This window comes from Pristis pectinata, chromosome 9 (assembly GCF_009764475.1).
Source record: "Pristis pectinata isolate sPriPec2 chromosome 9, sPriPec2.1.pri, whole genome shotgun sequence".
NCBI classification, from domain to species: Eukaryota; Metazoa; Chordata; class Chondrichthyes; order Rhinopristiformes; family Pristidae; genus Pristis; species Pristis pectinata.
This window is the reverse complement of record NC_067413.1, coordinates 96,965,163-96,991,353: the sequence shown is the minus strand read 5'-3', so window position 1 is coordinate 96,991,353 and position 26,191 is coordinate 96,965,163. Positions and strand designations below refer to the sequence as shown.

The window sequence follows — 26,191 nt, the reverse complement described above, 5'->3', positions numbered from 1 at the left end:
CCTCTTGCACAGCCCATAACCCTCCATTTTTCTTACATCCATGTGCCTGTCTAAGAGTCTTTTAAATGTCCCCATTGTATCAGCCTCTACCACCACCCCCAGCAGTGTGTTCCAGGCACCCACCACCCTCTGTGTGAAAAACCAACCTCTGACATCTCCCCTAAACTTTCCTCCACTCATCTTAAATGGATGTCCTCTGGTATTGGCCACTGCCGCCCTGGAAAAAGGAGCTGGCTGTCCACTCTATCTACGCTTCTCATAATCTTATACATCTCTATCAAGTCGCCTCTCATCCTGTGTCGCTCCAAAGAGAAAAGCCCCAGTGAATGCTGAGCTGGAGCAGTGCCCCATTGAATGTTGGAGCAGACCCAAGATGCTGAATGACCTACCCCTGCTCCTTTTTTCTATACTTCTACGAGGCAGATCTTCCAAAGTTATGCCAGCAGTTAATTACTGGCACTTACCAGCTTCTGCTCAGAGAGCTGACGTTCCCACTTAGGCATATGCTTAAGGTGAAATGCTGACCATCCACGTCGAGCCACTCTGATCTAGGTGTGCTTGCACTACAGTGCTCGATTCAGCATGCCAGCACTAACCTGCCTATTTTGCATCTTTCAAACATTGCTGCTGATCTGAATCAATGCAGCTAGATAGTGGGAATAGCAGGAAGGAAGCAATGGACTCTAGGATCTCATCAGGGAAGACATTTTCTCTGGTACATCGCTCTGCAAAGCACTTGTGAAGCAAGCAATATGCAGACCAGATTGAAAATGTGGTACGTTCATTCCTGAGGCACAGCCTTGGTCCAGCAGCCATCAGTCTCTGCCTTTGGTATTCAGCTGCCAGCTGAGCAATGGAGAAATTTACCTCATTGCCAAGACAAATGCACAGTGGGCATAAATCAATGTAATAATGCTTCAAACCTCTTTACATTTGAAGAGTGCAATGATGCTTAGCAAAATGTAATATTTTATAAAATATATTATTCAGAATAAACACCAAGTTTTCTCTTATTTCTGTAGAATTGGTCACCTCAGAATCAGAACTCATTGCCTCAAACCCATTAATTTAATTTGGCCTCCTTCATCAGTTTTCTACATTTCAATTTGACCCTGAGTGAAATGCTGCACTGTTGCACAAACAAATACATCAATGCTTCCACTTCATTTAAATACGCTGTGGATGTCTAAATAGATTTGAGACAATCCAGTTTTCATAAGTCATGAAAGATCATTTTAAATGACGGAGTAAACAGTGGCCATCAAGTGTATAATTGGAAGTAACTGGATGAAATGTAACAATGGACAATTTTGAATGAGATGGCAGCAGGTAAAAAAGAAAAAAAATATATCATTAAGGCAACTTCAGTGAAGATCAAAGTTAATTTAGTTTTTTTTTACTGTTACTATTTAATCCTTTTCTCTGGGTGAGAGTGGGGCCAGAATAGACTGTGAAAATCAAAAGCAGACATTTCAATCATTTTCTTAAAGTTTTCCCATTCTTGATGTTTTTTCTAAATCTTGTTTCAAAGAACATTTCCCTCAAAATCCCTTGCATGGATTTCATTCCAGGGATGTGTTTACCAATTCTACACTCCATTCTCAGAGGTTCTGCAGTCTGTTTTGGCTGTAACAAATGTTACTGGTTACTTGACAGCTTTTACTGATGTTATACCTGGGTGAGGGAGACACAAACCCACAAGATCTGGCCAATATTGATCAAAAGGCCCTTCACAACGTCGATCAGAGCCCAGAAGCAACCTGGGGGGAAAAGCAGGTAACCAGTAAGATGGGAGAGCTCATCGTCATCAGAATATCAGGCTCAATCAGGTTTAAGATGCAAAAAAAGAGGGAAAGGGGGAAGAAGCAAAAGGTGTGGGAGGCGAAAGGGGTTGCTAATGGGACAAGTAAAGAAACAAAGGACTGAGGAAGTGCAAATGTGAGAACATAATCATTATCTTAAATTGCGTCGGGGAAATACTACGGAAATGCTGAAAATGTTGCACTCAGCATTAAGTCCAGAAGGCTGTAATGTGCCTATATGGAACGTGGGGTGCTACACGGTAGTGTAGCAGTTAGCACAACGCTATTACAGCGCCAGCGACCCAGGTTCAATTCCAGCCGCTGTCTGTAAGGAGTTTGTACGTTCTCCCCGTGTCTGTGTGGGTTTCCTCTGGGTGCTCCGGTTTCCTCCCACATTCCAAAGACGTGCGGGTTAGGAAGTCGTGGGCATGCTATGTTGGCGCCGGAAGCGTGGCGACACTTACGGGCTGCCCCCAGAACACTCTATTGCAAAAGATGCATTCACTGTGTGTTTCGATGTTCATGTGACTAATAAAGGAATCTTATCTTTTTGCAAGCTTCAGTGGAACACAATACGAGGCTGAGAAAAGAGAGGAAGAAGAACTAAAGTGACAGGATTATACTAGCAGATATCTAGAAGTATTTTGCTTTTGTATCATTTGTCAAAATTAATTTTAAAGAGAAATACACAATGGTAAATTGTTAATGACATGTAACCTATCAAAGTGTAATATTATTTCACTAATTTTTTTAACCAGGATAAGTGAGTTACCAAATAGCTCTTTTTTTCTGTTTGAATGGTTAAAGAGGCTGCATTCTCACTGTGTCCGTTCAATGTAGAATTTATGTTGCCCTCTCCAATCCTTGCTCACTTCCAGGAAGATTTCTTTCTGCTGTCTGCAAGTGTCTGGATCGACTAGTCTCAATCCAGTTTCTTGTGGCAGTTCAAAAATGGCCCTAATTAGCATTCACATTCAGAAGGGCAGCTGCAGGGGAAAGGAATTTGCACCCCCTGACAGTTTATGAGTTTTTATGACCATGTTCAGTGATAGGTTAAAAAGCTTCACTCGGCTTTGTATCGTTTAACATATCAATTCTGTGCAAATTTCAATACTTGCTGCACTGCTGGAAGCAATAATTCACAAGTAATTTTGATACACAAAGGTTAACAATAAAGTGCTTGGATTTCTACTTATTTTCTTAAATTCAGATTCTGGCCCTGGCCCTTTCTCCTTGAAAATTCACCCAAGTACAGTTCACATTACTTCTAAAAGGCCACATCCTTTAAAGGCTGCATTAGCACGCATGAAAAATGTTAATTTGAGATTATTTTCACTCCTGGCGAGAGAATAAAGGGCTCCTGAAAAAAAGTACCCAAGTAAAAAGACAAAATGCTGATTTTAGAGAGGTAAGTGTCAATGCGAAAAGGAATCCAGCAATGTGGAATTGCCTCTATGAAGAACGGAATGGCCCTGAAGAAACAAATGGGTGTCTCGGTGACAATGGAAGCGATTCTGTGAAGGAACAACTTCACTGTGAAGAAAAACCTGACTTGGTGAAGAATGTAGCTCCGTGAAGAGGCTCTGAGAAGGAGTTGATTCTAATTTGGATGATGTGAGGTGAGATAGGCAGGTCTTTGTCAGAAAAAAGTAGTTTAAAGTAAGGAGCTTTGGGTTGGAATCCCCATTGATAACTACTGTGTACTTTCTAACAAATGTTGTACAATAGACAGCACGGAGGAGCTCACAAAGCTGAAAAACAACCAAAATATTCATATCTAATCTAAAACCACAAGTGTGCTGTTTCAACAGAGTTTAAAAGACAATAAGGTTCTGATTAAGATGTCTGAATTCCCTACAACATCTGTTATACCACATGCGTACAAAGCACAATTTTGAAAGAAGAAATTGAATTGGTAAATTTTATAGATCTTTAAAAATAAACTGATCAAGAGTGTTAAATAAGGAACACCTCTTTTAGTGCTGTTTTTAAAATGCGAGTGTGGAAAATATGACTTTTTTTCACCACCGTACGTTTGCTCAAGATCCTTGTTCACTTAGTCTGAATGATCAGGCTGGATTATCAGGACAGGATTTAGTGAAGTGTCGTGATCATTGACATTGGCAACAGTCTCATTTTGAAATCCCTATACAATTGATTTCACAAATGAAATTGCCAGGCACTTCTTAAATAAAAACATTCAAATTTACACAAGAAGGCTGCATTAAAATATCTCTGCACTTTATACCTGTTTTTCAATATGGTGTCGGTTAGAGTTCTCCATAAGTTCCACTAGACTTTTTAGGAATAGGAAGTACATCCATAAAACAACAAATACAGTCCATTTTCACAAATCAATTCCAACCACCTACTTTTGTTTTTACCCAGTAATGTATCTAATCATTTACTTGGTTAGCTTCACTAATTTTTCCCTTGTAAACTTTTCCACAATTATTTTGTTTCCTGAGGAATTTTCGTCTTTGTCCTAATTTCTAATGTTTAGCTTGTACCTTCTGGATTTTCAACCCTTCATCACACTGCACAATTTTGGAAGTTCCTTTCATAACCATGAAAACTGAGTTAGGTCACCTCCTTTCCAAAAGAACTGTGCAATACTCCAGATACATCCCTCATCAAAAAAAATAGTCAATGTTGCAGCCTCAATATTGGAAAAGATAAACACATTGAGAAAAACTGCAGATTACTTTGAGCAACATCAGCAGAGATAAGCTAGTAATTATAGTGTGGGTACATAGCGCAATGTTTATGTTACCAGTCTAGTAAACCGAAGTCATGAGTTCAAATCTTACAATGGCAGCTTATAATTCAGTTACTTAAATAAAGTCTGAATAAAAATATATCACCACTAATGTTGGTCATGAAACCACAAAACTCTTGTAAAATCCATCTGGTTCACTGATGTCCTCTTGGGAAGGAAATCTGCTGTCCTACCCAGTCTGGTCTATGTGTGTCTCCAGATCCACGCCAAAATTGTTCACTCTTTACATATCCTCTGAATTGGCTAGAAGCCACTAAGTTCAAGGACAACTTGGGTCAGGCAATATCCATAGCAGGACAAAAAATAGTCAGAAATTCAGCTGGACTTCAGAGAGGATGTGCCACATTATTTGCCTATCTCTGTTGGGAAGTTACACACTTCTGGTACATTTTTTTAAATAATGCCTTGGTCTTATTTAAATTATTTTGTCAGTTAACCAGTGGGCACAGATTTAAGATAATTGACAAAAGGACCAAGGAATAATCTTATATTGTAACATAATTTAACGTAAATTACAGATGTAATTTGGTGAGATCAGCATGTGTAGCATGAAATGTGCAAAGTTTTACAGGTTCACTATGTTTTTACAGCCACAAAATCACAGCAATATAATGAACTTCTTAAAAAAAAAGTTATATTACAAGAATGTAATCTTTTACTTGCACAAAAAAATTATATCTTTTTACTGACTTGGTCAATGCATTTATTGAAAGCCAGGCCCTGCACAAAAACCAGATGCAAAGCCATCCAGCACTTTTTAAAAGATCAATTTTTATGGATTCGGTGAATCTCCACGGGATATTTGGAATTGGTTATTGGTTCTTTCTAGTTAGGAAACTGATCATTAACTAAAGACAGGCATTAATGCAAGATCTGCCATTTTGCTGAAAATGCTTTTCATCCAATATCTCATTCTGTATGTAAGACAATGAACTGACCTGTGGTTCGGAGAATGTTTGCTGAATGCTGTTTATTGGACCATATGGTACACCACTACCTTCAAACAGTTGCAACCAGTCTTGTGTTGTCTTCTCTGAAAATCTAATGACAAAAGAGTTTTGTGGTTTAAACATGATGTACTGATTTTGGATCTGTACAGCAGAACACGACTTAATTTGCAGTAGCCAGCAAAAAAATAAAAATACACAATTCTTTGCAGAACTAGACTCTCGTCCTGAGGCTGCAAGAGATATTCTCCAGATAAGATGTTTCCTTGATTTGAAAACAATCAAAGTTACAAAGCAAGCAAAAAGATATTGTCAACAGGGACCTAAATATTTTTATAAATCTGTTTAATTCTATTTTTCACAAACATTTGAAGTTTTTCTAAGCTGAATTTCATTTTACATTCTTTAAAAAAAAAAGATCTTTATATCTGAAAGTAGTACAAATGATAAGAAAATTACATTTGATATTGAAAATGACTAACCAAAAGAAGTTTGGAGAGCCATAACTCACAGGACATTCTGCAAAATATATTAAGGGCTGTCATAACTCAGAAAGGAAGATTGTTAACCAAAAAACATAGACTTAAAATAATTGGCTAAAGAATTAAGAAAAGATTTCTCTGCTGCTTGTTGTTATAATCTAGAATATAAAGGTAGCAGAAGAAAATTCAATAATAATTTCAAAAGGGAAGTAGAAGTACATGGTAAAGGGAAAAAAAATTCAGTGTTTTTGAATAAGAGAACTCAGTTCAGAAGTAGAAGTCATCTCCAGCTACTGTCCACTTGATTCCTGGAACCCCCCTCCTGCTGGCATGGCACACAAGACCCACCAATGTTGGGTGGGTGGCCACCCAATGCAGGGCCCAAGACCCATAACCCATTAGATGCCAGCCCAGACCAGGCAGTCAGTGATCCAATTGAGCTTGGCATCAGGGACCTGACATCCAAGAACTAACGGTCTTTGAACATGTGACTGTACTGGGCCTGGAGCCAGTGCAACACTCAGTCTGATTTTCCAGGCCCAAGTCCAGATCCAGGTCCATATCCAGCCCCAGACTCTACTGAGCTAGTGGATATGGTACTGGTGGCTGTAAGGACACTGGCGTACACCACTGGGTCAGTGTAGTGCTCAGACCAGAGATGAAGAGAAGGTGTCCGCAAAAGTGGCCACAGTGATCAGCCCCTTCAGCAAACTGCCACTACATTTTGGAAACAATGCTGGAAGAAATTTCACGACCTCATAAGAAGCGCCAAGGTTAGTGCTCTGACACTTGAAAACGTGTACTCCACTTGTGTTGTGTTGTTTCCAAGCAAGGCAGCTGTACTTACATCCTCAGAACTCAACTTACATACAGACATCTATTCCACTCCTGCATTTCTCACTGCCTAAGCCCTCTTCACTGCTTTAGGCCTTTTCTTCCCTTCCTTAGCCCACCACAGAAACAAGCACACATACCTCTCCTATTGCCACCAACTCAGATGGAGGCAGACAAAGAGAGAAAGAGAGAAAAGGGAAAACAAGAGATGGAGTGAGGTGGGGGGGGGGGGAGGGTGAAGGTGGGACACAGCTGCTGGAGGGAGATAAGCAGGAACACAAAGGGCTTAAATAAAGGAGGTGAGAATGGGAACCGTGAGAGGAGAAGGGAGAGGTGAACTGGGGGGGGGGGGGGGGCAACCTGTGTGTGAAGTGGGTGGATGGAGCCAGGAGGCAGAAAGGGACAAAGATGGGTGAAGGGGGGCTGGGGGGAAGGTGGGAAAGGGGACTAAAATGGGAGGACCAGAGGAGGATCAAAAGGAAGGGGGAGGGAAGAGGGAAAAGTGGGGGGGAAGGGGGAAAAAGAAGGGGGTGACCCTGCTTTTATTTTTCCTTTTCCCTCTCTCTGTCTGCCTCCATCTATCATTTACCTCCTTCCAACTCCACCCCTGCTTTCCTGTCCTACCTGCCTGTCATCTTACACCCCTCCTCAGTCCTCCGATCACCTCAGAATCCTTTCTCACCACTCCCCTTCTCCTCTTTATACTGGACATCTCCCCTCTCCCCTCTCAGTCCTGATGCAGGGTCTCGACCCAAAACGTCGACAATTTCTTTCCTTCCACAGATGCTGCTCAACCCGCTGAGCTCCTCCGGCAGATTGTTAGTATCAAAGATACTTGATGGTCGGCATGGACATGGCGGGCCAAAGGACCTCTTTCCATAGTTTGGCACAAGGCTGCAGTGAGGTCCAAAGTCAAATCGAAATCAGAAGTTGAAGTCAAGTTTATTGTCCTATGCACAAGTCCATGTGTGCACGGATGCAATGAAAAACTTACTTGCAGCAGCATCATATGCACATAGCATTAGAGACACAACATTCACAAGAAAAACATAAATTAAACATAAATCATACAAAATTATACAAGAAAGAACACAATTAGAACAAAAAAATCTAAGTCCATCATAGTGCAAAGCAGCCATGGTGTTGCTCTGCTGAGGTAGTGATTAGGGTTGTGCCAGCTGGTTCAAGAACTGAATGGTTGAAGGGAGGTAGCTGTTCCTGAACCTGGTGGTGTGGGACTTCAGGCTTCTGTACCTCCTGCCCAATGGTAGCTGCGAGAAGATGGCATGGCCTGGATGGATCTTTGGTGATGGATGTTGCCTTCTTGAGGTAGCGCCTCTTGTAGATACTTTTGATGGTGGGGAGGGATGTGCCAGTGAGGTATTGGGCTTAGTCCACTACTCACTGCAGCATCTTACGTCCCTGTGCATTTGAATTGCCGTACCTTCTAAGAAAGTGAAGATGCTGGCGAAACTTCCTTGTGATTGCATCTATGTGCTGGGCCCAAGCAGGTCATCTGATATGTTAACACCCAGGAATTAAAGCTGCTGACTCTCTCCACCGCCGATCCCCCAATGTAGACTGGTGCATATTCGCCCTCCTTCCCCTTCCTGAAGTCAACGATCAGTTTGGGGAGCTCAAGAAGCTGAGATGGACCACCTATTCAGCACTTTTGGTTGAACTTGGTTGCAAATGCTTCAGCCTTTACTTTGGCACTCACTTGCTGGGTCCTGCCATCACTGAGGCTGGGGATCTTCTTGGAAGTTCTACCTCCAGTTTACCTGTTTAACATTCATCACAACTAGATGTGTTTGGACTGTGGAGATTTGGTCTGATTGTTGGATCAATTGCACACTTGGGGGAATGGAAAATATTTGCCCTCCAACAGGACAAAGGTTTAGATTTTAGGTTTCTTTTTCCTGAGTGGCTCTGAGTGCTATCTTCAGAATCAGAATTATTATCACCAACATATGCCGTGAAATTTGTTGTTTTGCGGCAGCAGTACAGTGCAAGACATACAATCTATAAATTACAAAATTAAATAAATAGTGCAAAAAAAGAGGAATAATGAGGTAGTGTCCATGGGTTCATGGACCGTTCAGAAATCTGATGATGGCGAGGTAGAAGCTGTTCCTGAATTGTTGAGTTTGGGTCCAACAAATTGATGTAATCACGAAGAAGGCAAGCCAGTGGCTCTACTTCGTCAGGAGTTTGAGGAGATTTGGTGTGTTGATTAGTAACGAGAAGAGGGCATGTCCCAGGTGGTGAGGGTCCTTAATGATAGATGCCACCTTCTTGAGGCACCGCCTCTTGAAGATGTCCTCAATGGTGGGGAGGGTTGTACCCGTGATGGAGCTGGCTGAGTCTATAATCCTCTGCAGCCTCTTGCAATCCTGTGCATTGGAGCCTCCATAGCAGGCTGTGATGCAACCAGACAGGATGCTCTCCACTGTACATCTACAGAAATTTGTAAGAGTCTTTGGTGACATACCAAATCTCCTCAAACTCCTAACGAAGTAGAGCCACTGGCGTGCCTTCTTCATGATTGCATCAATGTGTTGGGCCCAGGATAGATCCTCTGAGATGTGGACGCCAGGAACTTGAAGCTGCTCACCCTTTCCACCGCTGACCCCTCAGTGAGGACTGGTGTGTGTTCTCCCAACTTCCCCTTCTTGAAGACCACAATCAGTTCCTTGGACTTGAAAGTTTACCTCTGAATAAGGACACAATTAGCCCCATTGTATCCATGCTTGTCAATCAATAGCAACCCAACCTAATCCCACCATCCAGCACTAAACCTACAAATTATGGTTCTTCATCCTTTCAGGCACTAAGTACAAGATCCCTACCAACCTCTGGGTGAAAATATTTTTCTTCATCTGCCTCCTGATCTTTCTACCAATTATTTTCAATATATGTCCCCTGTGTTTGATCTTTCAGCCAAGGGAAATAGGTTCTTCCTTTTGCTTCATCTGAGCCCCTCATAATTTTATGTACCTCAACTAAATCCCCAATCAGCCTTCTCTGTTCCAAAGAAAACAATCCCAGCCTATCCAATCTTTCCTTATAGTGAAAATTTTCCAGTCTTGGCAACCCATCCTTGTAAAGTCTCCTCTGTTCCTCTCCACTGCAAGGAAAGGATCCCATATGCACTTTTAACCACCTTTTCAACCTGTCCTGCTATCTTCAAGGATCCATGGATGTAAATTCCAAAGTCGCTCTGCTCTTCCACACCAATATCATTGATTATATTTTCCTTTGCCTTGCTGCACCTTCCCAAATACATTACCTCATAATTCTCTAGATTGAACTCCATTTGCCACTCTTTTGCCCAACAGACCAGACCATCTCTATCTTCCTGCAATCAAAATCATTCTGTCTCTGTCAACCACACAATTGATTCCTGCATCATCTATAAACTTCTTTATCATGCCCCCTACATTTACTTCTCAATCATGAATATATATCGCAAACTGCAAGGGACTGAGTCCGATGGAGCCCCATTGGAAACAGGCCCAATGAGGCTGTGTTGCTCCCGGGATTTTCTGTTACACATTGCAGGGCTTGTTGTGGCCCCATCCACAAGCTTCATCCACTGCAAGTCCCTTCCACAACCTGTCCCACAATAACGTTGGCAACTATAGTTCATCATCAATCTCCCACAGAATGGAGACGAGAATGCATCATTTCCATTTTGGAAAGACACATACTGCCATCAACATTCCCACAGTGCAGCAGCTGATGAGAGTTACAGCTTCCATTGAGACATGGATGGATGGAGACAGGGCAAAATCTATGTATCTCAATGAAATCTTGGGCCATTCCAGTCAGAATTCCATTTGTTGCTCTGTGGGAGCAAAGAAATGCCATCCAGGACAGAATGATGCCACCCAGTGCTAAGATCTGGCAGCTGGGCGCACACTATTACCGTCATGGAGTAGATCTGTGCTGTCCATTGACTGCATATGCTTGTACAGGTCTGGGAGTCTTGGAGGCTGTTGTATGACCTAATTTACAACAGAGTCACGCCTCTTGGAATGCTTAATCCTCAGAGAGTTACATTACTATTGTGGTGCTTGAAAGCATGTTCTCCCTCAAAAATAAGCTCCCCCTTTCCCACCACTGGCTCTCAGGTAACCCCCTCACATTTTTCCCACACCCAGACACTGCAGACTGCAGCCCTGCACCCTAAGTTCACCCAAATGGAAGGGAATAGCTTTCCACCAGCCAGGCTGTATGGGGATGGAAGGAGAAGTGGGTAGGGGGCAGAAGATGGGGTTGACGGTGAGGGGCACTGCATAGAAGCCAGAGACCCAGTCTCAAAAAAGCAAGAGCTCATATAGGATAAGATATCTTTATTAGTCACATGTACATCAAAACACACAGTGAAATACATCTTTTGCGTGGAGTGTTCTGGGGGCAGCCTGCAAGTGTCGCCACGCTTCCGCCGCCAACATAGCACGTCCACAACTTCCTAACCTGTACGTCTTTGGAATGTGGGAGGAAACCGGAGCACCCAGAGGAAACCCACGCAGACACGGGGAGAATGTACAAACTCCTTACAGACAGCGGCCGGAATTGAACCCGGGTCGCTGGCGCAGTAAAGCATTACGCTAACTACCATGCTACCGTGCCTGCCATTGTACAATTAAGTTTTTGTCATTGATGCTCTGATAGTTATGTTTTTTATAAGCTTCTCTTCAATCGTTCTAGCCTATTCCCTTTGTGAGCATGATGTGTGATGCTTCAGTGAGATGGAGCACTGCATGGTGCAATCACCTTTAAGCTTTATTATTCATTTTCTGAATGTGCTGGAGAAAATATGGAGAAGGCACCATTTGGTTCAATGTGTGGAAACTTCAGGAGAAGCTACTTACTCCCCTTCAACAGGGGAAACAACTGTTGTAGGGGTACAGTAGTATATAATGTGATCAGTGTCAGGAAGTTTTAACTTTGCCAGTTATCGATTTTGTTTTGCTGTTTGAGTCAAGGTAATTTGCAGAAGCCTCCTGAACTCCCAGCCAGCCCCCAAAGTTTCCTGCAGCTGACTTGCTTTCCATTCATTCATGGGCAGTAGAAGTTGCTGGTAATATCAGCATTTATCTTCCATTTCTAAGTGCCCCTGAATTAAGGAGGCAGTTAAGAGTCAACCGTATTAGTGGGTCTTAAGTCACATATAGACTAGACTGAGAGAAGATGGTGGATTTCATTTCCTTAAAGACAAGTGAACCAATGAACCAGTAGTTTTGTCCAATACTGAGATTATGCTTTAAATTCCAGATCTATGCAATTGCTTCTATTTAAGTTCCTCATCTGTACAGTGGCATTCAAGCTCGTGTCTTTGGATGAAAACTTGGGCTCCTACTGTCTTAACCATTATGTCACCAGAGAAGTAATTGTCAAGTGAGTGAATAGCCCTTTAAGTAGCTCAGCTGCAGCGAATGGAGTGCAAGGAAAACATTGTTCTTTGTGAATAAACTGCATAAAAAGAAACTTGAGCTTATAAAGTGCCTTTCACGGTTCAGGATGTCCCAAAGTGCTCTAAGATTTCAGCTGTTAATGCCCTAAATGAGCATTGCACTAGAGATTATGTAATTCACCATGCATTGCGCATCATGGACACCAGTCTCCCCTCCTTGGACTCTGTCTTTACCTCTTGCTGCCTTGGCGAAGCAGACAGCATAATCAAAGACCCCACCCACCTGGGTCATTCTCTCTTCTCTCCTCTTCCATCGGGCAGAAGATACAGGAGCCTGAGGGCACGTCCCACCAGGCTTAAGGACAGCTTCTACCCCACTGTGATAAGACAATTGAAAGTTCCCTTATACGATGAGATGGACTATGACCTCACGATCTACCTTGTTGTGACCTTGCACCTTATTGCACTGCACTTTCTCTGTAGCTGTGACACTTCACTCTGTACTGTTATTGTTTTTACCTGTACTACATCAATGCACTCTGTACTAACCCAATGTAACTGCACTGTGTAATGAATTGATCTGTACGATCGGTATGCAAGACAAGTTATTCACTGTACCTCGGTACAAGTGACAATAATAAACCAATACCGATATATAATTGACATGCACTGGCACATATGGTGATCAGAAATAGTGGGTCAAATTTCTCAAAGCAACGAACGTGCATAGACTTTGTGACTCATGCATCACGTATTTGTTCATCCAGTTTCTGTTTGCATTCATTCTAACGCCAGATGATCACCACTATGTCCAAGCAAAAGGAGATGAAGTTCCTTTTCCTTGAAAGTATTGCTCGAAGAAGATAAAACTATCATAGTCAGAGTTATGCAGCATGAAAACAGGCCCTTTTGCCAAATGCGTCTATGCCAAACAAGGTGTCTACCTGAACTAATCCCCTTTCCCTGTGTTTGGTCCATCTCCCTCTAAACCTTTCCTATCCATGTACCTGTCCAAATCTCTTTTAAACGTTGTAATTTTACCCACCTCCACCACTTCCTCTGTTGGCTCGTTCCATATACCCACCACCCACTGCGTGGAAAAAGTTGCCCCTCAGGTCCTCTTTAAATCTCTCCACTCTCCCCTTAAATCTAGTTTTACTCTCCTACCTTGGGAAATGTGTCCATCCACCTTATCTAAGCCCCTCATGATTTTATAAACCTCTATCAGGTCACCACTCAGCCTCCTTCATTCCAGGGAAAACAGTCCAACTTATCCACTCTCTATTTATAACTCAAGCCTTCCTGTCCTGGCAACATCCTCGTGAAATTTTTCTGCTCCCTCTCTCTCTTAATCACATCTTTCCCAGAGCATGTCCACCAGAACTCCAGTGCGGTCTCACCAATGTCTTGTACAGCAGGAACATGACATCCCAACTCTTGTACTTAATGCCTCAACCAATGAAGGCAATCACACCTTCTTCAACACCCTAACTATGTGCCACTTTCAGGGAACTATGTCCATGTACCCCTGACTCTCTCTGTTCTACAACACTCCACAGGGCCCTGCCATTCTGTGTATGTCCTGCCCTGGTTTAATTTCCCAAAATGCAACACTTCGTACGTGTCTGAGTTAAATTCCATCTGACATTCCTTTGCCCACTTTCCCAGTTGATCCAGATCCTGTTGTAACCTCAGACAACCTTCTTCACCGTCCACCACACCACCAATTTTGATGTCATCTACAAGCTTACTAACCATGCCACCTACATTCACATCCAAATCATTAATATAAATGACAAACAACAGGGGACCCAGTACTGAGCCATGCAGCACACCACTGGTCACAGGCCTCCAATCTGAGAAAGAACCCTCCACAAACCCCCTCTGCTCCTTCTACTAAGCCAATTTTATAACCAACTGGTTAGCTCTCCAAGGATCCCATGTGATCTAACCTTCCAGTGAAATCTTAACTCTGCTTCCCTTTGGACAGATGCTGCCTCACCTGTTAAGTATTTCCAGTATCTTTTTTTTTAAATGATTTCGGGCTTATAACTTGCCAGGAATAGCAGTAGGCCTCAAGGTCACACAGCATAGAAACAGGGCTTTTGGCTCACCATGTCTATGCAGCAATTAAGTATCCATCTATACTAATCCCATTTACCTATGGAGACACAAGAGATTGTAGATGCAAAAACAAACTGCTGGAGGAAGTCAGCAGGTCAGGTAGCATCTGTGGAGGTAGAAGGATGGTCAATGTCTTGAGTCAAGATAGATATAATCGTCATGGTGGAGGTCGGCCAAAAGTCTCTGTTTTTGTGCTGTATATTTCTTTATTCTTTGATTCCTGCTAACTTCTCAAATTAAATCTACCTCTTCAGAGTTTATACCTCTCTATTATGGGGAAATGTTTCTCATCATAAGATAAAATAAGATATTCATTTATTAGTCACTTGTACATCGAAACACAGTGAAATGCGTCTTTTTGCATTACTGAGAATGTGCTGGGGGGCAGCCCGCAAGTGTCGCCACGCTTCCGGCACCAACATAGCATGCCCACAACTACCTAACTTGTACGTCTTTGGAATGTGGGAGGAAACCGGAGCACTCGGAGGAAACCCACGCAGACACGGGGAGAACGTACAAACTCCTTACAGACAGCGGCAGAATTGAACCCAGTTCGCTGGCGCTGTAATAGCGTTACGCTAACCGCTACACTACCCTATCTATGCCCTTCATAATTTTGTATACCTCTATCAGGTTCCCCTCAGTCTCCTCCACTTCAAGGAAAACAAACTCAGCCAGTCTCTCCTCATAACTGAAATATTCCATCCCAGGCAATATCCTGAGTATTCAGAACTCAGTAAAGGAGAACCAAGAAATTCATAAAGGAAGATAGAATGTGAGTAAAATTGGCAACAAATATACAACTAGACAGCAAGTACTTTCATAAACATGTAAAAAGTAAAAAACTAGCAAGGACATATGTGAGCCCCTGACAGATAGAGACCGGAGAATTTATAAGAGTGAATAAAGAAATTGCAGAGGAATTAAATAATGACTTCGCATCTATCTCTGCAGAGGAAGATGCACAAAACCTGACAGATATAGTAGAGAATCAAGTTTTCGTGAGAATGGGGAACTAAATGATATAGAAATTGGTCAAAAGACAGAAGTTGGTGAGCTCAAAAGCTGACACAGTCCTAGGACCTGCTCGCCTCCATCCCAGAGTTTTGAAGGAACTGGCTTTAGGGATAGTGGACACACTGGTTCTCAACCTCCAAAGCTCTCAAAATTCTGGAAATATTCCTGTGGATTGGAGGGTAGCAAACATGACCACACTATTTAAAAAAGAGTGGAGAGAGAAAAACAGGGAACTGTCAACCTGTTGGTCTAATGCCAGTGGTAAAGCAGATGCTGGAATCTATAATGAAAGATGTAATAATACCTTGTATAGAATAATAGGACTGAGCAGATTCTACATGCAGAGTTGATAAGGGGGAACCAATAGATGTTCAATATTCGTATTTCTTGAAGGCTATGAATAAGGTCCCTCACAGGAGGTTGGTTAACAAGGTTAGAGCACATGGAGTTGGGTGAAATATATTGTCATGGATTGAGAATTAGTTATTGGATAGAAAGCAAAAAGTGGGAATATAGAGCATAGAACAGTATAGGAAAAGGCCCTTCAGCCCACGTCTGTGCCAACCATGATGCCAATCCAAACTAATTCCATCTATCGGCACAAGGTCTGTATCCCTCCATTCTCTTCCTGTCATGAGCCTCTTAAATGTTGCTATTGTATCTGGCAACATGTTCCATGCATCTACTGCTCTCCGTGTGAAAAAAACTGCCTCGTGAATCTCCTTTAAACTTTCCCCCTCTCACCTTGAACCTGTGCCTTCAGGTATTTGACATTTCCACCCTGGGAAAAAGATTCTGACTATCTACCCTATCTATGCCTCTCATAATTTTATATACTTTTATGTGGTCACTCCTCAGCCTCCGACGCTCCACAGAAAGCAACAGAAGTTTGTCCAACCTCTCCTTATAGCTAATACTCTCTAATCCAGGCGAAGTTCTGGTGAACCACTTCTGCATCCTCTCCAAAGCCTCCACGTCCTTCCTATAATGAGGCGACCAGAACTGCACACAATACTCCAAGTGTGGCCTAACCAAAATTTTATACAACTGCAACATCACCCGACTTTTATACTCGACACTCCGACTGATGAAGTCTACCGTATGTCTTCATTAACACCCTATCTACTTATGTTGCCACTTTCAGCGAGCTGTTCTAAATCCTACTGAATCTTTTGACAACCTTCCTCACTCTCCACCACTCCACCAATTTTGTGTCATCTGCAAACTTACAAATCAGCCCACCTAATTTTCATCCAAATCGTTTTTATGTATCACAAACAGCAGAGGTCCCAGCACCGATCCTTGTGGAACACCACTGGTCACAGACTTCCATTCAGAATGACACTCCTCCACCACTAGCCTCTATCTTCTATGACCAAGCCAATTTTGAATCCAATATACCAAGTCTCCATGGATCCCATGTGTCTTAATCTTCTGAATCAGCCTATGATGAAGAACTTTGTTAAAAGCTTTATTAAAGTCCATGTAGACACCATCCACTGCTCTACCCTCATCAGTCATCTTTGTCACCTCCTCAAAAACACAACTTTGTAAAACATGACCTCCCCCACACAAAGCTATGCCGGCAATCCATAATAAGTCGATGCTTTTCCAGATGTGTGTAGATCCTATCGCTAAGAATCTTCTCCAATAATTCCCCTACCACTGATGTAAGGTTCATTGGCCTATAGTTTCCTGGTTTGTCCCCATTGTCTTTTTTAAACAGAGAAACAACATTGGCTTTGCTCCAGTTCTCTGGGACCTCACCTATGACAAAAGAGGATACATGTATCCCTGTCAAGACTCCAGCAATCTCCTCTCTTGCCTCTCCATAACCTGAGGCAGATCTCATTAGGCCCTGGGAACCTACCCAGCTCAATGTTCTTCAAGAGTGGGGATACATGGATTCTTCTCAGGCTAACAGGCTGTGACCAGTGGGGTAATCAGGACCCCATGCCAATAATTTGGCTGAGTGGATGAAATATCATATTTCCAAGCTCACTGACAATACTAAATGGAGTGGGATTGTGAGAAAGGAGCAAGATGTAAAGGGGCTTCAAGGGAAAATGGACAAGCTGGGTGGGTGAGATGGGATATAATATGGAAAAATATGAGGTCATCCACTTTGGTGCACATAACAGAAAATCAGAGTATTTGTTAAGTAGTGAGAGACTGGGCAACATAGATGTTCAAAGGGCCCTGGTGTGCTTGTGTTAAACCTGATCTTGAAAAGTATAAACTTGAACTTGAAAGTCAATGCGATTAGGAGGGCAAATGTTACGTTAGCCTTTATTAGCAGTGGACTTGATTACAGGAATAAGGAAGACTTCTTGCAACTATGTGGGGTTTTGATGAGACTGCACCTGGAGTACTGTGTACAGTTTTGGACTCCTTACCTTATAAAGGGTGCACTTGTCACAGAAGGAATTCAGCAAAGGTGCAGGGATTGTTCCAAGGATGCTGGGTTGCCTTATGAGATGATATTGAGCAGGTTGGATCTGTATTCTTCAGAGTTTAGAAGAATCAGAGGAGATCTCATTAGAACTCACAAAATTCTTCAATGGCTTGGCAGCCTAGATGCCAGGAGAATGTTTCTGCTTCCTGAGGAATCCAGACACAGATTGAAATAAGGAGTAGGCTGCTTAGACTGAAATGAGAGAGGTTTCTACCCTCGGACAGTGGTAAACCTTCAGATTTCTCCACCCCAGACGGATATTGAAGCTCAATCGTTATGTTCATTCAAAACAGAGATCAATAGGTTTCTGCACATTAAAGCAATCAAGGGAGATGGGCATAGTGTCGGAAAATGGTACCCAGGTAGGTCAACAATGACCTTGATGAATGGTGAAGGCGGCTTGAAAGGTGGAATGACCTACTTCTGTTCCTATTTCATATTTTCTTATGTGAGAACATAAAAACAGGAAGAACAGATTTCTCAACATTCTGAAAGAATTCAATTCCAGGGCGCAGTTAAAGATTCTCCTTCCGAGTTTCCACCTTCCCACAGGCAGCCCAAGTGATAAGCTGGAAGGTTGGATCACAAGACTGAAGCTTACAAAAGCATAAGGGTGTCCTGAGGAAACAAGAGGCTTTGAGCTGGAATACCTGTCTTGACACCCGTCCTTAAAATAGAAATGAAATTAGAAAATGCCAGGAAAAATTTGCCGCTGAGACCATTTGGAATGCAAATCCAATGCAGCATCAGTGCTGGTCTGCAATGAATCTGAAGGATCTTAAATGTTGAAAGAGCAACCAGTTTCTAAGTATTTTAACTGCTTAGTGCTACAAAACTCAGCACAGATGTGTGGAATTCCTTCTAAAGAGAATGGTTACAATCCCAAACAAAAAAATTGCTGGAATCACTCAGTAGGTCAGGCAGCCCCAATGGGGAGAGAAGGAGATCGAGGGTCTTTCTCGTAACTGAAAATGTGAGAAGACCAGCATGTCTTAAGTTGCAGAGAGGGACAGAGGTGGACAGAACAGGGTGAATGAATGCAGATCGAAGTTCTCAAGGTAATAATTACTTTAAAACCCAGAGAAACAAAAGAAATAAATTGACACAGAATAGTACAGCCATGTTTATAGACAGGAAAAAATAGTCTGAAATTGTTAAATTCAAAACTAATTCCCAAGGGCAAAAATAATACCAGATGGAAGATGAGGTGCTGTTGCTTGTGTTAACACTGGGAATTGCTGGAGCAATATTGAAGGCCAAAGGCACAGAGTTCAGAATGGGAGTAGGGATGGCAATTAAAGTGACAGGTGACTGCAACTCATGGTTGCCTTGCAAACTGAACAGAAGGGTTTTGCAAAGCATTCACCTGATCTGCATTTAGTTTCTCTACCGTAGAGGAGATGACATTGTGAGCACCAAAAGCAAGAACCTAAACTGGAAGAGGTGCAAGTGAATTCACTTGGAAGGGCATTTTAGGTCCTTTGGATGGTGAGAGGGGGAGAGGTAAAAGGAGAAGATCTTGAATCTGCCGCAGTTACGTGGGAAAGTGCTGCGTGAAGGGGAGCATTTGGTAGAGATGGACGAGAGAACTGGTATGGAAATCTTGTCAGAGATGATATAATGGACAGAAAAAGTGAGAGGATGGCATGGAGACTTTGCAGAAAATAACGTGAAAGGAGGAAGCAGAGTTGTTGATAGCATTTAAGGAGTGTTAAGATAAGCACTTGAATCACATAGGAACAGAAGGCTATGGATCAAGTGATGGAAGATGAGATTAATGAAGATGGGTGCCTAGAGGTTGGCAAGGATGTGATGGGGCCAAAATGGCCTGTTTCCATTCTGTACGACTCTATATGTAGGGAAGATACCAATGGGAGTCGCTGGACTTAATATGGATATTGGACACCATCCCACTTTCCTATCCACTGAGATGGAGATGTCAAGAAAGTGAAGAGTCAGATATGGACCATAAGAAAGTTGGAAATTGGAAACAGTACCAGGGACAATATTGAATTCAACAGTTTCTGCCAAACCCCCCTCCCTAAGGGAGACTGCAGATGCTAGAAATCTGGAACAATACACCAAAAAATGCTGGAGGAACTCAACAGATCAGGCAGCATCTATGGAGGGAAATGAACAGTCGACATTTCTGGCTGAGACCCTTCACCTTTCCGCTTCAACTTGTTTCTTTTTTGTCTCTAACTGATGAATTTTAAAGTAGCTGTCGCCTGTACAACTTCAATTTGCACCCTATGACAAACACCCCCTCTGTTCTCTCCAGCTCTCCCACTCTCTGCAACTTGAAACAAACATATCTTCTTACATTTCCTGTTCTGACGAAGGGCCCCAGACCTGAACCATTGGCTCAGCCTCTCACTCCTCAGATGCTGTTTGACCTGTTTTCAGTGGAAGAGAAAGTGGGGTTGGGGGGAAATGTAGAACCAACAGAATGTCTGTGCTGAGATGAACCCAAATGACCTTTTGGAAATAGTTACCAGGACACGGTTCTGACAGAAGGTCAGAGACCTGAAATTTTGACTGTTTCTCTTTTCACAGATGCTACCTGACCTGCCGAGATTTTCCAGCATTTTCTGTTTGTGTTTCAGATTTTTAAAAAAACTTTTCTACATTTTAAAAAAAATTTTCATCCAGCATTCTATGCTTTCGTTTCAGATTTCCAGCATCTGCAATCTTGTTTGCTCCATTTCAGTCTCAGTCTGGCTGCAGCTTCAGCCACATTCGGTGGGCACAGAGCAATCTCAGACCAGTAACTGGAATATAAGTAAATGTATCTTGAGTATCCACATTGCCCTTTCGGTTTGAGCAGTGCAGCAGTTATCATATTCGCCTCACACGTTAAAGCTTCCCAGTTCGATCCTGGGCAGGAACATTATAGCAGGCACAGTAGTGTAGCGGTTAGCGTAACGCTATTACAGCACCAGCTGACCCGGGTTCAATTCTGATCGCTCTCTGCAAGGAGTTTGTACGTTCTCCCCGTGACTGCGTGGGTTTCCTCCGGGTGCTCCGGTTTCCTCCCACATTCTAAAGGCGTACGGGTTAGGAAGTTGTGGGCATGATATGTTGGCGCCAGAAGCGTCACGACACTTGCGGGCTGCCCCCAGAACACTCTACGCAAAAGATGCATTTCACTGTGTGTTTCGATGTACATGTGACTAATAAAGATAGCTTATCTCATCTTATTGTTGCCAGAATCTCACTAGTGTTTTAATTACGACTTCCTCACGATACTTACGATATAACCACCCTACTTCACTAAAATGTGCATTATTGACCATAATATCCACGTTCAGGACTAACCTTGCACACAGGACATCAATTAGTTCTCCTCTATTCTGAACCCGGAGCTTGTTTGTCTTGTACCTCGGTTCTTCACTTAAAGCAGTTAATGATAAGATCTAGAAAAATGACATTAAATGATTAACTAAAATGTGAATGAAATTCATCATCATCTTTTTAAATATAACTACATTCTGACTACACAGCAAAGATTAAATACCACTTTAATTGCTTTGATGAACAGAAAAGCATTTCATGAGACACAATCTCTTTGTAACATAAACTCCAACCCAGTCAAAGATGCACTGTCCACATCCCGTATTACAATAACTTCCCTACACCTTCCATCACTTTCAATAATTTTATTTATCTCATTTCCCTAGCCAACAAAGTCAAAAGTCTTGTCCTTGTCTGCTAAGATGTACCATTACCCTTCCAGCTACTTAATTTTCAGTGTTCTCTGATCTGAATGCATTCAATGCATCCACCCCTTTCGCTGCACTGGTGGTGAGGCGGATGGAAAGAAACTAAGGGGTGATTTGGACAAGCTGAGTGAATGAACAATGAATACTGCGCTTCAGTATTCTTTGCTTAATAAATACTGCGCTTCAGTATTCACCAGACAGAGACCTTGACATTTGTGAGGATGGAGTACAACAGGCTGATATGCTAGGGCATGTTGACATGAAGAAAGAGGATGTGCTGGAACTATTGAAAAACATTAGGATAGACAAGTCACTGGGGCCGGACAGGATATATCCAAGGTTATTACGGGAAGCAAGGAAAGAGACTACTGTGCCTTTGGCGAAGATCTTTGCGTCCTCACTGGCCAGAGGAGTAGTGTTAGATGATTGGAGGGTGGTAAACGTTGTACCTTTGTTGAAGAAAGGGAGTAGGGATAACCCTGGGAATTACAGACCAATGAGCCTTACTTCAGTGGTGGGCAAATTACTGGAGAAGATTCTTAGAGACAGGATTTATGGGCATTTGGAGAAGCACAGGCTGATTAGGGACAGTCAGCATGGCTTTGTGAGGGCAGGTTATGCTTCACGAACCTGACTGAATTCTTTGAGGATGTGACAAAGTACATTGATGAAGGTAGAGCAGTGGATGTGGTGTACATGGATTTTAGTAAGGCATTTGATAAGGTTCCTCATGGAAGGCTCATTCAGAAAGTCAGGAGGCATGGGATCCAGGGTAACTTGGCTGTGTGGATTCAGAATTGGTTCGCTCAGAGAAGACAGAGGGTGGTGGTAGATGGAGCGTATCCTGCCTGGAGGTTGGTGACCAGTGGTGTTCCGCAGGGATCTGTTCTGGGACCCCCTGCCCCTTTTGATTTTTATAAACAACTTGGATGAGGATGTGGAAGGATGGGTTAGCAAGTTTGCTGATGATACAAAGGTTGGTGGTGTTGTGGATAGTGTACAAGGTTGCTGTAGGTTACAACAGGATATTGACAGAATGCAGACCTGGGCTGAGTAGCGGCAGATGGAGTTCAACCCAGATAAGTGTAAAGTGATACACTTCAGGAGATCAAATTCAAAGGCAGGTTAATGTTAGGACTCTTAGCAGAGTGGAGGAACAGAGATATCTTGGGATGCACGTCCATAGATCCCTCAAGGTTGCCACGCAGGTCGATAGAGTTGTTAAGAAGGCGTATGGTGTGTTGGCCTTCATTAGTTGGGGTATTAAGTTCAAGAGCCGTGAGGTAATGTTGCCGCTCTATCGAACTCTGGTTGGACCACACTTGGAGTATTGGGCTCAGTTCTGGTCACCTCATTAATAAGAAGGATGTGGAAGCTTTAGAGAGGGTGCAGAGGACATTTACCAGGATGCTACCTGGATTGGAGATCATGTCTTATGAGGATAGGTTGAGTGAGCTTGGGCTTTTCTGTTTGGAGAGGAGGAGGATGAGAGGTGACTTGATAGAGGTGTACAACAATGATAAGAGATGTAGAGTGAGTGGACAGTCAGAGACTTTTTCCCGGGCAACAATGGCTAACACGAGGGAACATAATTTTAAGATGATTGGAGGAAGATATAAGGGGGATGTCAGGGGTAGTTTTTTTTTATTAAACACAGACAGTGGTGAGTCCGTGGAACGCACTGCCAGCAGAGGTTGTGGGGGCAGATACATTAGGGACATAGAAGAGACTCTTGGATAGACATATGAATGAGAGAGAAATGGAGGGCTATGTGGGAGGGAAGGGTTAGATAGATCTTAAACAGGATAAAATGTTGGCACAACATCATGGGCTGAAGGGCCTGTACTATGCTGTAACGTTCTATGTTCTAAATACATGGGAGTTGCAGAATAATGTGGATAAACATAAAGTTATCCACTTCAGGTGAAATGCAAAGTATTAGTTACATAGTGATAGACTGGGAAATGTTGATTTACAATGGGACCTGGTTGTCTTTGTACACCCATCACTGAAAGCAAATATGCAGGTACAGCAAGCATTTAAGGCAGCAACTGTTATGTTGTCCTTCATTGCAAGAGGCTTTGAAGACAGGAGCAAATTTATATGACCTTGGCATGACCACATATTGTGTGCAGTCTTGGTCTCCTGAGAAAGAATGTATGTGTCATAGAGGGTATGTAGCAATAGTTCATTGGACTGATTCCTTGGATAGCAAGACTGTCACACGAAGAGAATCAGAGCTATACAGCACAGAAACAGGCCCTTTGGCCCAACTCGTCTGTGCTGACCAAGTTGCCTTACTGAGCTAGTCCCCTTTGCCTGCAGTTGGCCCATTCCTCTTGAAGTCTTTCCTATCCATGTAACTGTCCAAATGCCTTTTAGATGCCATACCTGCCTCCACCGCTTCCTCTGGCAGTTCCATATTCTCACTACCTTCTGTGTGGAAAAAGTTGTTCCTCAAGTCCCTTTTAAGTCTTTTCCCTCTCACTTTAAACCCATGCCCTCTAGTTTAGGACCCCCCCCCCCCCCACCCCCACCCCCCCACCCTGGGGAAAAGACTTTGGTTGTTTCTCTTATCTATGCCCCTCGTAATTTTATAAACCTCTATAAAGTCAACCCTCAGCCTCCTACGCTCCAGGGAAAAAAAGCCCCAGCCTATCCTCCCTCTCCCTTTAACCCGAGCCCTCCAGTCCCAGTAACATCCTGGTAAATCTTTTTTGCACCCTCTTCAGTTTAATGGCATCAAAAAGGAAAGTTAACAGAATGTCATGAAAAACACAATGATGCTGGAGGAACTCAGCAGGCCAGGCAGCATCTGTGGAGAAAAGCAGGCAGTCAACACCTCGGGCCAGGACACCTCCCCAGGACTGTTCTGAAGGGTCCTGACCCAAAATGTCAACTGATTGGATCAATTAGGCCTGTATTCATTAGCACGTAGAAGAATAAGAGGGGATCTTATTGAAACATGGAAATTCCGACAGAGCAAGATAGACTGGATGCAGAATGGACGTCTACTGACTGGTGTGTCCAGAATGAAGGGTCACAGAATCAGGAATTGGGCTAAGAACCTAGGGCTGAGATAATGAGAAATGTTTAACTCAGAGGGTGGCAAAACTGCAGAATTCTCTACCACAGAAAGTGGTGAAAGTCAAGTTGCTGAATGTATCTAGGGAAATAGATAGATTCCAGACACAAGTAGTATCAAAGGCTAAGAGGAAAATCAGAATAAGGCATTGAGATAGATGAGCAGCCATGATCATATCACATGTAGGCAAAGACAAATGACTGTAGAGGAGGAAAAGGAGTAGCCCATTCAATGTGTCTTGCTCAATGTGGCTATATCAGTGTCAAAGCCCTTAGATTCCAGGGCCACAATAACGGTGCAAAGTTCTAGTTTGTCCCTTTAGGGATTCTCCATGAGGGTCCAGAAGTCCCAGGTCCTGAGCTTCATTTTGGGGAATGGAAGATGACTGTGTGGTTTCTTGTAATGTGGGGTAGTCATTGTGCACCCACTTCCTTATTGTATTGACCACAACATCTTGGTCCAATGGCAATGTCATTCACTTCATTGCCGTTATAGATTGTAAATTTTCACAAGTTACAATAGTGACTGCAAGTCAAAAGTAACACAGTGAGATGCTGTGGGGCATCCTCAGGTTATGAAAGGCATCACAAAATCCCATTCACATTGCTAACTTCTCTTGCTGCTTTAATATGTGTCCTTGAAACCTATTTTACCAGACATGCTTCAGTTATATCTCCTAGTTGTTCAACCACTGCTTGCCTTTCATTGTCCATGCTATAGTTACATCTATTTTAAATGCTGTAAAAATATCAATAATTGTTGCTTATTTTCTATTTACTCACCACTTTATAAAACATAAGAAACTGTCTTTCACAAAAACATCATTTTAGCTTTAGATGTTATAATATTTTATACTTCACAATGTTTTCAATAATTTATTGAATATTCTATATGTATTTTATATTTCACATTCTTATAATTTTCAATAGCAATTTTCCTTCTGATAATCAATTATGAAGGCCAGCAGTTGTGGCTTTGGTGAAACAGAGTGCAACCTTTATTGGGTTAAACCATGCTGACTATAGGCAGTGGTTCCAAAGGGAATGACAGATAGTCAGCCGTTTGGAATGGAAGCAATTTCCAGACTTGTGTGCATGTGTTGAGAGTCCAGGACTTGCTGGGATATAGATGGCACTGCATCCTATACTGTCTCCGTTTCAGGAGTCTTTCTGGAGTTCAACATTACACAAGGGAATTTCTCTCAGATCCTGCACTAACACTGATTTCATTGGAGTTTCTAGAGCTGCAGATTAGGAGGCAAAGGGGAAGGTAAACTTTTCTTTAATCACTTCCTTAAAAGGACCAATTTGCAACTTGCAGCAAGATATTCTAGAAATTTCATTTTCACCAAGTGATTTGGATGAAGAAGCTGATTTACAGAGAGTGATAGAAGTGGATTTGATTACACCTTTTTTCTCCAAACAAGGAGCTGGTGCTTAGAAACTGCGTTTCATCCATTTTGCTGTATGAGCTCTATTGCCCAAATGAATTCCCCACAAAAAGTAGCCAATTTGGTTAACACCCA

The 26,191-nt window shown here is 42.6% G+C and overlaps 1 protein-coding gene across 1 annotated transcript in view; it reads right to left on the bottom strand.

The window, feature by feature from the left end:
- Positions 1-26,191, bottom strand: part of sugct (succinyl-CoA:glutarate-CoA transferase) — a 384,844-nt gene that overhangs the window by 210,716 nt on the left and 147,937 nt on the right. The window contains 2 exon segments of the mRNA XM_052022714.1: positions 5,520-5,622; positions 21,178-21,275. Coding sequence (XP_051878674.1) covers positions 5,520-5,622; positions 21,178-21,275 — 201 coding nt within the window.